General features: G+C 42.7%; 1 protein-coding gene across 1 annotated transcript in view; it reads left to right on the top strand.

Moving 5' to 3' along the window:
* The window catches only part of LOC311144522 (polypeptide N-acetylgalactosaminyltransferase 9), a gene marked incomplete at both ends in the record, with an annotated part of 102,060 nt that extends 91,119 nt beyond the window's left edge, over positions 1-10,941 (top strand). The window contains 5 exons of the mRNA XM_084180548.1: positions 2,167-2,352; positions 5,053-5,190; positions 6,860-6,955; positions 10,143-10,310; positions 10,795-10,941. Coding sequence (XP_084036674.1) covers positions 2,167-2,352; positions 5,053-5,190; positions 6,860-6,955; positions 10,143-10,310; positions 10,795-10,941 — 735 coding nt within the window. The remainder of the gene's footprint in view (positions 1-2,166; positions 2,353-5,052; positions 5,191-6,859; positions 6,956-10,142; positions 10,311-10,794) is intronic.
* Positions 10,942-14,293: the final 3,352 nt, after the last annotated feature.

Below are 14,293 nucleotides of genomic sequence, written 5' to 3'. Positions count from 1 at the left end.
CTCTGTAGTTGTGACTTCACTTTCCTTTTTATGCTGTAATTTTGTGTCTGGACAAGTCTCACTGCATTTTTTCAGGCCCGTACTCAATCAATACTTTCGGCAGTGATGGACGTTTTTCGCCAGGATGACACGCATTTACCGTCTGTTTTTATGTATTAGCCCTTATGCACACGCAGACACTATTCAGCAGTAATCCAGTGTCAGGGTTTCTATGTGTCACAGGAAACTCTCCAGGGACACTCATATTTATGGGCCATTCCAACACACACCCATTTATCAGGTCCGTTTTCACCCACTTCAGCAGAAAATAATGGCCCGTGGAACCTAATTGCTGCATCAAGCAAACGCACTCCTTCGTAAAAAGATAAACAAGGAGGCAGCTATAACAGCTAACAGGAAATCCTGCAGATACAAATGTTTTCTCTGTCAGAGCCATTTACCGGTCCTCTAGTCTAGGCTATCAAACTGGCTACGGTTTTTACTAATGAAAATAGGTGCCCTGTCACCATTATGGAAAATCAGTGACATTGCTTTCCCTCTAGCAGGCTTTGGTGTAGGGGTAGATAGATATATTTATTTGACCATTTAAAACACAATACAACCACATGTGGATAATGCATTGAAAATCATTGAGGATGACACAAAACAGTTTGAAAACGTATTTCCATTGTGGTCCTCTTCCTGATTTGGCCTCGTTTTGAAGATTGCTCATTAAGAAATTCTAGTGGCCATGACTGAAGCCAATTGAGAGTTATCTTGGAGGTGTGGTTTGATATGGGTGTGTTATGTCCGCATATTGTACCCTGACAGGTACAGTTGTTTTTGTTTGTCCCTCCTGAGTCACCATAGCAACAACATAGCCACTTCCTCAAAATAGTCACTTCCTTAAAATAGTCCGAATGAATCTAAGATAAATCAAGAAAGCTGTAATTAATTTAGACGTTTTTGCCAAGGAGGTCCTAGTAACGCAATTTTACATGAGAACAATAACATGTCTGCAAGCTGTTAAACTATCGTAAATAAAGCTGCAAGCTACACGTTGTTTATCAGTGCCCAAAATCACTTGCTAGGTAGCTAAGTTCCAACTCTGTGTTTGTCAATGAAGCTAGCAAGTAGTAGCCAGCAGGCACATTGAGCAGCCAGGCCTCAATCAGCTTATCAAGTCACTGGCGAGTGGTGACGTGTGGGCTTCAGTGGCGTTCAATTTTTTACAACTTTCTCACTATCTTTTACAAGAGTGTGAGTCTGTCTGGCAGTGTTTCATAGGGAATCATGTTACAAAACAGGTCGTGGAAGGACACAAATGCTCACAAATGGGTTTTGGAATATTTTACAAGTTGCAGTTGTGATTGTCTCAATTCTCATTTTGCCCAAAAAAGGGGCAGATTCGAGCGATTGACACTATCAAACACATCAGCAAGTGGCCACTCCATAAAAGGCTTAGGACCAAGGGTTATTTCAACATAAAATTGACGACGTGTTGTCTTATGTAAACAAGTCTGAGGCGCTGCGTAATGGGCAGGTCTGTCTCACTGTCTGGAGGTTTTGGCTGCTATGATTGGATAAAGCGCGTGCAGCTGATAGAGCGCAATCAGCACAGCTGCTTCTCTCGTGTTAGTGGGCACTGGGCAAGTGGGCATGATCATAGTCCATACCCAGTAAGTTGTGATGAACTCACAAAACTCAGTTTTGGATGAGACTGACTTTATGACCAAAATTATCCTATTTACACTTTGTAGTAAATTTCGACACTAGAATGAATGTTTCTGACTCATACCGATGCCACACAGGCTGTTTAAAACCAAAGGAGAGGGTTAAAACATTTACAAACATAAACACAGAAGGCCTAGGCTACACAGTAGAGCTAGCCTACTAGGCATACTTGGGTTACACATATAACACACAACAAAATAAAGGACAGGACGACATTGTCATAGCCATAGAGCAGGACTCCCTCAGTAGATCAGTGATCACAGTCTCCTAAACTAAAGTTAGAGGATGGCTTGATGATGGTGATGCAGTTCATGCCACATGAGGGTGATTCAGTTTGCTTGCCGACTCTGATGTTATCCTCGGTCTCTGTCTAGCCTTTGATGCCAGGTGATGGTGATGGAGTTGGCTTGCTGCAGGGTCACTCTGTCTTCTCTCTGCTGTTCTCTCCTCTAGGTGTGGCAGTGTGGGGGGAGCATGGAGGTGCTGCCCTGCGCCAGAGTGGCGCACATCGAGCGGACCAAGAAGCCATACAACAACGACATTGACTACTACGCCAAGAGGAACGCCCTGCGGGCCGCCGAGGTCTGGATGGATGAGTACAAGTCCCATGTCTACATGGCCTGGAACATCCCCATGAATGTGAGTGTAACCATAGTCTCACAGCGCTTGACCTATGAAGAAACCTAGACTGGCTAGAGTCATGGCTTGTGTATCCATAGAAAAATTATTACATTCTATGACACAACAGGCATTCTATTTCTAGTCTAAAGGAGGTGGTTCGATGAACCAAGCACGTGATGAGTAACCTTGGTTGAGACCTGAAGACTTGTGTTAACACAGTCTTATGGTTCACAACGCAGCTGGTCACAAGAGCCTGGCTGGTCTTTCACCCCACCCATCCATCCATCCCATCCTCACCACTTGTTCATTCAGACCAGCATCCTGTTCTGTGCCGAGCGGGGTGGGCCCCTCTAGACAGACTGCTAGGCCTCAATGGATATTCAGATTTCATTCCACTCGACCTTCAGAGCAGCTCAGTGAGATCTGAACGACGACGTCAGGCTCTGAGTGGTGGAGCGGAGCGAAGAGCTGAAACCAAATGAATGACTAATTTAATCAGTGCCACTTTCATACACATCAGTTAAGACATAATTGCTTTCAAGGGCCTTTGAATTAGGCGTGGAAAATAATAAACAGCTATTTTCAATAATAAATAAAAAGGGATTAATGGAGAATACTAATTGCCGTGTCTAGTACAGGAGTACTGCAATGATCTGAGTGGCACAGCGTGCAGTGACAATGCTTTAAAACATGGCCTGGTAGTAATTGTAATGTTTTCAAGACATTATTGTCATTAGAAACAAGCTTTGGATTGTGTTTCACTCAAACAAGGCCTCCTGTACAGGGGCACATTACGATAATGAGCCCAGGGAGGCCAATGCTTCTCTTAATATGGCAGAACGCTAATTCAAAACACAGGGCGAGGCACAATGGATACATGCAAGAGGACAGTAACTAAGACAGCACCCTATAGACAAACTGCCTCATTGCCCAACATTCTTCGTCCAATGTAATTACGAACACAGTGGTACAGCGCTCTATTAACCCTTTGTCCCATGGTGCAGAGTTATTTTGTGCGTAATGCTATAACTAATATATCTCCCATTCCCAACACCACACACACATAATCACATAGTGTTGTTGTTGGTTAGGGAGGCTAGAGGAGAACACAATTACTCTGGTAGGAGGGCAGGGTCTATAATTCACTGTGATTACTACCATCATGTAGTCCAAACAACATCTCCCAAATGGAATGTATCTGTTATAGCTAATCCAAATAACAGGGGACAGGGGAATGCCTGTGCTCATTATTCACAAATATTAAAATATGGCTGATACCCGTGGCTGGCAGTAGTGAAGTATGCTTAAAGGCCCAGTGCAATCCAAAACATGATTTTCCTGTGTTTTGTATACACTGAGTAATATTATAACTCCTAATATTAAGTACAACCCCTTTTGCCCTCAGAACAGCCTTAATTTGTCGAGGCATGGACTACAAGGTGTAGAAAGCATTCCACAGGGATGCTGGCCCATGTTGACTCCAATGCTTCCCACAGTTGTGTCAAGTTGGCTGGAAGTTATTTGGGTGGTGGACCATTCTTGATACACATGGGAAACTGTTGAGCGTGAAAACCCCAGCAGTGTTGCAGTTCTTGTCACACTCAAACCTGTGCGCCTGGCACCTACTTCCATACCCTTTCAAAGGCACTTAAATATTTTGTCTTGCCCATTCACTCTCTGAGTGGCACACATACACAATCCATGTCTCAATTGTCTCAAGGCTTAAAATCCTTCTTTAACCTGTCTCCTCCCCTTCATCTACACTGATTGAAGTGGATTTAACAGGTGACATCAATAAGGGATCATAGCTTTCACCTGGATTCACCTGGTCAGTTTATATCATAGAAAGAACAGTGTTTTGTACACTCAGTGTATATTTCCACACTATGAGGTTGGAATAATACTCAGAAATTGTGAAAATGCTGATAATGCCCTTTTAGTGTAAGAGCCTTTTGAAAAGACAGCCTGAAATTTCAGCCTGTTTTGGTGAGTTTTGGCCTGCCTTGTTACATCACAAGACCAATAAGAGTTCCAAAACCTCTCTGCCAATAACAGCTAGTTTTCTGTTTCCCCCTCCCCACTCAGACCACTCCCAGTCAGTCTTAGCAAAATTCTTGCTTAAGAAATTGCTCTTTGCTAAGAAGCTATTTATTTTGTATTTTTTGCCGTTTTAATTGAAACCAATCACAGTAAGGTACTTAATTGTTACCAACAAATTATTTGATGTTGAGAAAACCAACGGCTGCATTGGACCTTTAAGGTTTAGAAACAGTGAGTCTTTCTCTTAATGAGGCAGTGCATGTCTGCTGTGGAGGCCAGGGCACAGTGCAGAGCTCAGAGCAGAGCAGAGCAGAGCAGTTATTAAGCATTCCCCAAATCAGTTTGGGAAGCCACCTCCATGCACAATGCTGCCCGGCGTGGCAGGGCCGTGAACACTCATAATTAAGCAGCTGATTAGAATTTGCACAGCATACTGTCATGTCTAATGAAAGAACAATGAGTGTCCCACATGACAGCCTCCATCCATCCATCTCTTAACCAAACACTCTTCTTCTCTCAGGCTCCTTCTTTTCTTTTCTTTTCATTTTTTCTACCATTTTTCCCTCCAGCAATCTTTTGAGGCCTCCATTTTTCTAACTACATAAAGTGTAGTCATATGTTGCTTAGCTTAAGTAATTGTGTCCTGGTTTAATGTGATTTCTCCCTGTCTGCTACCAGAACCCTGGGGTTGACTATGGGGACGTGTCTGAGCGGGTGGCCTTGAGGAAGAGGCTGCAGTGTCGAAGCTTCCGTTGGTACCTGGAGAATGTCTACCCAGAGATGCGCATCTACAACAACACCATCACGTATGGGGAGGTGAGACATTCCCTATTCACTATCAATAATAGGTTTACAATACAAAAACAGAAGCAGGTTTTGAGTGGAATACATATACTGGATGTAGTGGAATACCGGTACTGGATTTAGTGGAATACCTGTTTTGGATATAGTGGAATACCTGTACTGGATATAGTGGAATACCTGTACTGGATGTAGTGGAATACCTGTATTGGATATAGTGGAATACCTGTACTGGATGTAGTGGAATACCTGCACTGGATGTAGTGGAATACCTGTACTGGATTCAATTTTCACAACACAATACAAAAACAGATGTAATATGTGCAGTCTACTGTGTGTTTGAAGACAATAACATTCTATAAAGAATAAAAACATCACATTAGTTTGCCAAGAGCTCATTCATTCATCAACCCACACATTCTTGAAATCTCCTCTTCTGTTGAATTATCTTGTCTCTTGCAGTGATTGCAGGGTGTGCTTTGTTGTAAGGAATGTTTCAGTATAAGAAGCAGTGTTTGCTTTAATCTCACATACAGTGTTAGGCAAGCTATGTTCAAATACTGTATGCACAAGCAATCTATCGTCGACAGTGTATTTCATCCCGTCTGCACTTCAAAGATTACATGTTGAAGGGAAATTAATTAATTCACAGGGAGTCATCGGAAGGTAAAGGTATCATGTTTCCATAGCAACACGGCGCAGCTACAAGATTCAATGCAATTTCCCCTTAATGAGATTTAATTAAACAGTTATTACCTTTCAGTGCCTACTTGATTGTTTTGGGCTCGACTGCTCAACCCTTCACAGCGGAAAAGATTATGACAGGATGAGAAATTGAATGCAAGAAGTCAGACAGTCAATTCGGGAATCATTGTAAAATAAAAGTTAAGCCTTTTACTTATTGATTTCAAAATCAGAGAAGGGGAAGAAAATCAATAAGCCTTTTCAAATATGTGGCCGGCATATATCAGAAGTAAACTACAGATTCATCAAGCAGCACAATGTTGGTGGCCCTGGTTTTTCTCCAATCTTGATATGTATGCTCTCTATGCCGGTGTCTTGCAAAATGATTCCTCAAAGCAGCTCCCATTTAGGTGGCACTATTTTAAATCTGCGACAAGCAACGGAACAGTTACCTTGTGTTGCCATAGCGCAGCAGCTGAAGCTCATCTGTCATTGGAACCTCAGCTGCACCCCCTGCACTGACCAGACCAGCAGAGCGGAACCTATCTGACAACACAACATGATAGATATCTTCACAGGGTGGAAATAAAGTGATACACATTCAAATCACATACCTCCACAAACACATACCTCCACTAACACACACTACCATCTGGACTAGGAGTCTAGGAGATTGAAGAGGTTTTTGTTGCTTACATGATACCCTATCGTAGATTAAAATTACATCTCTCATCACTATAGTGTGTAGATGATTTCTTTATGAGACATTGTGAGATGACAAAGTGCCATTGCATTTGCTAAGGGACAGATTTACTAAGAGTTACCTTTTACAGTATTTTCTAGACCAGAGGTTCTAAAAAATTATAGAAAAGGTGTTGGATAAGATTGTTATAACAACAGATTTGAGTTTATACCATTTATTCCCTTCTGAAAATAACAAATGCTAACTTTAACCTGAATCAGGAACAATAAGGTCTCTGTGTTGTCTGTTGTGTTGCAGGTCAGAAACAGTAAGGCCAGTGGCTACTGTCTGGACCAGGGATCAGAGGACGATGACAAAGCCATCCTCTACCCCTGTCATGGGATGTCCTCACAGGTTAGCAGATTTCACTCCAATTCTCTTTGGTATATTTACAAATAATATAAAGACTCATTTTCTTCACTAAATAGCAGGGTTTGAGCATTATTCTTACATTATACAGTGTAATGCCATGGGATGACACTCATCTCATTATTGACAGCCAAGCAAAATAACATTTCATTTTGGGGAAAAAGCTCAGAATTGTGAATATATTCTGCTAAATGTGGTTTTAAGAAGTCTAGGCACTACAAAGTCCTCCTGGAGTGGAAGTAATTAATCAGCTAATAGCTTTTTGCTTTCTTATTTGTTTGTTCTAATATTCTAATCCATGGCCTCTAGAACCCCCTGAAAGTTCCATTAGAGAATGTTCACTAGGTGCTGACCTGTGAGTGTCAGGGCAAAAGGGGCTTTGCCACTATTTTTGTTGTGCACATGCAGCAAAACAAAGCTCACGCCTGAGAAACAATCATGCAAATATTATTCATGCCTGATTTTTTCCCCCCTCCAGATGCGGAGTGACATGTTTATTATCAGTCGCATGCTGAATATAAATAAATTGTTGAGCACTGGCTGGCACTTTCCTCCTGCCCTCCTTCTGAGAGAGCTCAGTGCAGTCTAGTAATGTAAAGCTACATCAAGTATTTAATCCTAACCTCAGGGGAAATAAACAAATGGAAATGAATTTTATGCCATTGTATCATTAGATTACAACGATGACTGGCACTACGCTACGACACAGGACCCAATTCCATTTTTGGAGCCGTTTAGATTTTACTGAACCTATCCAAATACGTATGAAAAATGTAATTGTGCTGAATAAATCTTTTTTGCACCTCTTAAAAATGTGTCTGTTTCCACCATGCCTCCTGTAAGGAGATTTAAAACCAGGAGGACAATGGCACACCTTGTCCATTTGGGCTAATCCTAATATAGGGCATGGCAGAGGATGGAGGTTCCAGGCCCAGGGTCTCCCCACTCAACCTCCCAGCAGGAATCCCAGCTATGTATGGTGTACATGGAGCACTGGATGTTGCTCCCTGTTTTCTGTTTGCACCACTTATGCTAAGAGGCCTCTTAAGTCCCCAGCCAGGGGCTCTGTAGTAGTCATGGTCTGCATCCCAAATCACACCCTTTGCCCTATATTGTGCACTACGTTTGACCAGGGCCCATAGGGAATAGGGTGCCATTTGGGACACAACAGGGTGTTTCACATCACACACTGGTCTCCTGCTGTGGCTCAGCCCCCATAGGGAGAGGACATGTCCTGTGTTCTGTCCAGGCTACTGTACTGTACGGTGAGCCTGCCTGCCTGGGCCATACATGTAACATAAGCCTGCATGGCCCCTCTCACAGTACAGTAATCTCAGTGGGACATTGTAGCTCAGTTGGTAGAGCATGGTGCTTGCAACGCAAGGGTTGTGGATTCGTTTCCCGCGGGGGGGGGGGGGGGGGGGGGGGGGGGGGCAGTATGAAAAATGTATGCACTCACTAATTGTAAGTCGCTCTGGATAAGAACGTCTGCTAAATTACTAAAATGTAAATTGGATCACATTGCAGTGCTGTCGCTCCTTGGTAGAGCGAGGGGCGTAGGGGGGATTACCGTAGCAGGAGGTCTACCTCTGAAATACTTCCTCCTATACAATAACACACAAACATCATTTACTGTGCTCTACCCCTCCTGTGTTAATGAGCCAATTGGTGAACACATGATTAGCCTGACCCAAAGAGGCTCCCCCCCAAACCTTATGGCGCCAAGAAAGTAATCGAGCATCAGCTTCTAATATAATGCTTTGCAAACAGGTTGATTGGCTTGGCAGAATAATTTCCTTATGTTGGCTAATTATTTTTAATAGTAAAATTTTAACTGCATTAGGAAATAAAGGCATCCACTCCGTAACGCTGTCAACACATTTTAACAGGGATTATATGTCTTTGGCCTGTGCCCAGTTCTCGTTTACACTACTCATAAATCATATTTTGACGCCATTTACTACACATTACACAACCGTAAACACTAGGATGGAAAATCCTTTTTAGGTATTTTGAAGGAAGAAAAACCAAGAGTGAAATGAATGAATTACAAAATAAATCACTTAATCGTTTAAGGTCTATTAGCCTTGCTGTCAGGCAGGAACCCACTTCCAAACTGAAGTTTGCAGCAGGCAACATATAGTTTAAAAAACCTTTCTTGGTATTTGAAACACTTTCTCTTGGTATTTCGATAGAAATAGTGAAAAGACAATCAGCCACAGGACCTTAACCAGGCCCAAGGTACTACACTTTTTTAAAAATTCTAACCATAGCCTCCTTCGAACAAGAGTACCTTGAAAAGTCTGGACAAAGACGTGGTGAACCCATTCCATATTTTTCATATGTTCCAAATTGGTGTCTCTTAATCTTTATAAGGTTTCTATGAGTGCAGCCTTCTGCTAAAAGAGCACTCCCAGTCACCTTCAGTCATAGCTACAGTACAGCCTGTTACCCCCACATGAGCTGGCTGGTATATCGTTTATCCAGCTCTGAGTATATCAACCGGAAGCTATCAGCAGCCATTCATTCAGCTGCAAGGCTCACATATTGTCCATCTAAGCCAAGTCATCAACAGTATGGGTTCAAAAGCATTCAGTTACATTGATCGACCTCCTCTTGTTCTGGTTCATACAGTTACGTGTAGCTCCGTTACAATACCCCCGCTTAGCTGGATGACTGTGGAACAATGGAGAAGAGCAGCATTTCACAGTGTGTGTCAAGTGGGCTATATTGAAGACCCCCCTATCTTTGGCATCTAATTTCTGTGAGAGGATCAGTGTAATGAATAATAGATGTTAACTCTACTGTATCCTTATGTAAAAGATATGAGGCACAGACATACACCATTTCATGTACTGGATTAAACATCTAGGGATCATGTTTGGTTGGGAAAATCTTTAGCATTAATTAACTATATACTCTCTATCTGTATATAATGCCCTAGGAAAGCCACATAATAGACTTAGCTCCAAAAATATTTAAGATAATTGAAGTCTGCATACGGTTAATGAATTTGCTCATTGGATGATGAAAATACCTTCCGGTGCACTGCAATATCTATGAACTACTTGCCAATTTTATTTGCAGCATTTACTCAAATGTGCAGTATTTTGGATCCATGCTTATTTTTGCTACAATCAAATGAACTGCCTGATGTTCATCTCTGTTTCAGCTTGCCCGTTACTCAACAGAGGGGCTTCTACAGCTAGGACCCCTAGGGTCGACCACCTTTCTGCCTGACACCAAATGTCTCATCGACGACGGAAGAGGGCGCACGCCCAGCTTGAAAAAATGTGACTCTGTTTCGCGGGTTTCCCAGAGGCTGTGGGATTTTACACAGGTAAAAACAAAAACACAAATCAAATAATTGATCAATGTTTCTGAAAAGAGCCTCTGGCTTCTTTGGAATAACTGAGTCATGTAATGCATACATATAGAGACATTGAGGTAAAATACATTGTTATTTATAATAGGATGAGCCATGTGTTAAATGTTAGATTAAATGTGGTTGCTGCTGGTAAAGGTCCCTCCATTGCAGAAGACTATGCAAAATCCCACTGAGTCATAGCAAAACACATTTCCCACATTAATTCAGTGCATTCGCATTCACAACTGGCTCATGGCCGAAGGAATAGAAGGATAATAACAATGTGGATTCTACTCTGAAGTGTTCCTGTACTGAGTATAATAACACTATTTGAACCATAATATCTACCATCAGGATTATGGAGAGTGATTTGAGGTTACGCAAAGTTATTTGGAAGAATGTGTTCTTTTTCAATCTCAGTGTTTCTGATATGATCTTTTCCCATCTTGTTTTACAGAATGGTCCAATCATCAGCAGGGACACTGGACGGTGCCTGGAGGTGGAGATGTCCAAAGATGCCAACTTCGGCCTTCGACTGGTGGTGCAGAGGTGTTCTGGTCAAAAGTGGATGATACGGAACTGGATAAAGCATCCGAGGCATTGAGGCAAGACATTATCTCTGAGAAAATAATACCATTTCAGTCTTGGAGGGCAAACCCATGGACAGACAGTCAGAGAGCATTCCATATGAGATAGCTATAGGCCCTTCGACTGATGAGATGAGTAGTTCACAGTGTGTGGACTCTTCTATGGACTGTGTGCACTGTGCCCTCCCCTTAGGGCAAAGAGCTTTCAACTGCTGAATATATGTTTTCAGCTGAGCTGGGGGTCAAACATGGAGAGCATACCATAGGCCTACAGCGAGCTATACAGTACTGTTTGAAATGCTCTACATTTTTACAGAACATCCACCTATGTACAAAAATAATAATAAGACACTGGAATGCAACTCCCAAGGGGGTTCAACACTGACAATGACAAGCAATGTGTTTTTGGTATAAAGCCAATCCCAGGAATCTTTGCAGATCAAAAGATGAAATTGCTTATCAGTCACCATATCAACATATAATTACTTCAGGCTATCATTTGGAGAATTGCTTTGGACATTTCACTATCCTGTTAAGAGATTTAATATGCTTCAAAAAGCTGTTCGTCCTCCTGATGAACTGATCAGGATGCAAAGCAACTACTGTTCTCACAAATACAAAAGGATATTATTTTCTCTTTTTCTTTTTGACTGTATTGCTCGCCACTGATTATCAGAGCAATAACGTGCCTTTTTCCATCCTTATGCTTCATCTGACCAGGGAATGTCAATTCCACAAGCATGTACAAATGAGTTTAAAGTAATTAATATATAAACCAATGTAAAGATGTCTAAATAATAGTAATATATTGTAAAATTCAAATTGGTATTAGTCCTCCAAGAACAGTTAGGATAATAAAATGTTTTTATGATGACCCAGGAGTATATTTTGTAAAACTGGATTCATTCAAGAATTCTAGATTTTAAACCATTGTTCACAGAGCCAGGTAGTGTACATATTGGAACATTTCAAGATTTCTAAAGATGTTCCTTACCCACAATGCTGTTCACTGCATGTTACATGGAAGCCAGGGCCTATTTTTACAGATGTAAAGACAGATGCTGGTGGTTGTTTGACAGCAAAAGCACAATTACCTGCCTTTGTTGTGTTTCCACTTACAGCCTCCTACTGGATTCTGGCCTCACAGCTCTCTAATCGTTAAAATCCACCCACAGGATAACAGGTCTTCACAAAGTACTGAAAGCGTTCCAATTTATTACGCTCAGCAAGAAACTCTTTCCCCACTGTATTTTCTGATGCCCGGACAACTTTGAAGATAAATAATTTTCTCTAAACCTTTTTGGTGCCATATTTTGTGCCTCATTCATTCTAATGAATGGTCAAAATGCAGAGGTGCAAATTAAATTGCTGCAATTGCTGTGACATAAAATGTTCTTGACAATTGGATTATCTTTTTTAAAGCTGTTGAATGCTGTTATTACATGCAAGATATGTCTTTGAATGTCATCTATCCTCCAAGCCCAGGGGCCAGATACTGTGCGCAGCACCAGGCAGGCAGACGTTCCTCCTCCAATAAGAATGGCCATTATATCCACCTGTGTGCTCCTGAGGCCAGTTTTAATTTGGTTTCTTGCTGGTTCACCACCAGCGATAGCTGGAGCTCTCGTGTCACGCCACGCTTCTTCTCCTCTAATCATTTCATAAAAGCAATGCATAATTTCTGTCCTCTAAAAATGTCGCTTTCCACTGCAATATCCTATTCAAATGCCAGCAAGATTTACAAACACCACTGATAAGCCAAATCAGTTTCATAGTGTCGGTAAATACAGAGGAAATTATTATTTTGTCAATAATGCATTGTTTGAACACACACAGACAGAGTAATGATGTTCTACTTGGGAGAATTGATAGCGGGCCAACTGCTGTGCCGTGAAATAGGCTAGTGTTCTTGATATTTTACATTCCCCACCTTGGGGGAAGTACAGTACACAGATACAGTACACATGGCAGCTATTGGCTTAATGGCAGCCAGCTGAGAACTAGAGGAGGCTGAGGCTCCCCTGAAACCTCTGAGTCTTACCTTCATGTACAATGTGTGTGTATGTGTTTGCGTATGCATGTGCATGTGCCAGGGTTTCCGTTAGCCGGTAATAGCTGGCTTTTGGGCGTACATTTTTTTGAAAAGCCAGTAAATAAAATTGCCACCAGCCAATTGTCCCCACCCAAAAATCCCATTACGAAATAATGCTTTTTAGCCTAATCATTGATGGAAATACCCGTTGACATAAATACATTTGACCTGTCATGCTCATTGATCTATGGGTTAATTTGCATAAGTTTGTGGAATTAAATCGGCACTTGTGTATTCGTTATGTATCTTATTTATCACATGCACACAGCATACAGATACAGTGCCATTGAGCGGAAAATCTGTTGGACAGCACTTTTATAAGCCCAGTCATTGCGTAACAATTCTAAATGCTATTGTTTGTTAAAATATTTTTTTTAGGCAGGCTTCATCAGTGCGTCACACACCACTTTGCAATGAACTGGAGGCAGTATGCATTTTGAAAACATATAGCTACTTAATTGTTTGACTGCGGTGGATGTCCCTCCTAGGGACCCAGCACCGTACCCCTCCCACTCCACGAGATACTGCAGGCCCCCCACCCGACGCCTCGAATCTAAGATGGAACGGACCGAGTACGCCGGTGCCCCCTCGATGTCCAGTGAAGGCGGAGGAACCTCCTGTATCTCAGACTCCTGGAGTGGACCAGCTACCACCGGCCTGAGGAGAGACACATGGAACGAGGGGTTAATATGATACTCAGGAGGAAGCTGTAACCTATAACATACCTCGTTTAATCTCCTCAGGACTTTGAATGGCCCCACAAACCGCCGACCCAGCTTCTGGCAGGGCAGGCGAAGGGGCAGGTTTCGGGTCGAGAGCCAGACCCGGTCCCCGGTGCATACACCGGAGCCTCACTGCGGTGGCGGTCGGCGCTCGCCTTTTGCTGCCCGATGGCCCGCTGCAGGCGCACATGGGCAGCGTTCCAGGTCTCCTGCGAGCGCCGAAACCATTCATCCACCGCAGGTGCCTCGATCTGGCTCTGATGCCAAGGTGCCAGAACCGTCTGATAACCTAATACACACTGGAATGGAGTAAGGTTAGTGGAGGAGTGGCGGAGTGAGTTTTGGGCTATCTCTGCCCAGGGGTGGAAAACCGACCACTCCCCCCGCTGGTCCTGACAATACGACCTCAGAAACCTACCCACCTCCTGGTTGACTCTCTCCACCTGCACGTTACTCTCGGGGTGAAACCCTGAGGTCAGGCTGACCGAGACTCCCAGACGTTCCATGAACGCCCTCCAGACCCTTGAGATGAACTGGGAACCCCGATCAGACACC

Source organism: Coregonus lavaretus (assembly GCF_964263955.1).
Source record: "Coregonus lavaretus genome assembly, chromosome: 17".
NCBI classification, from domain to species: Eukaryota; Metazoa; Chordata; class Actinopteri; order Salmoniformes; family Salmonidae; genus Coregonus; species Coregonus lavaretus.
This window is presented reverse-complemented; position numbering and strand designations above follow the sequence as displayed.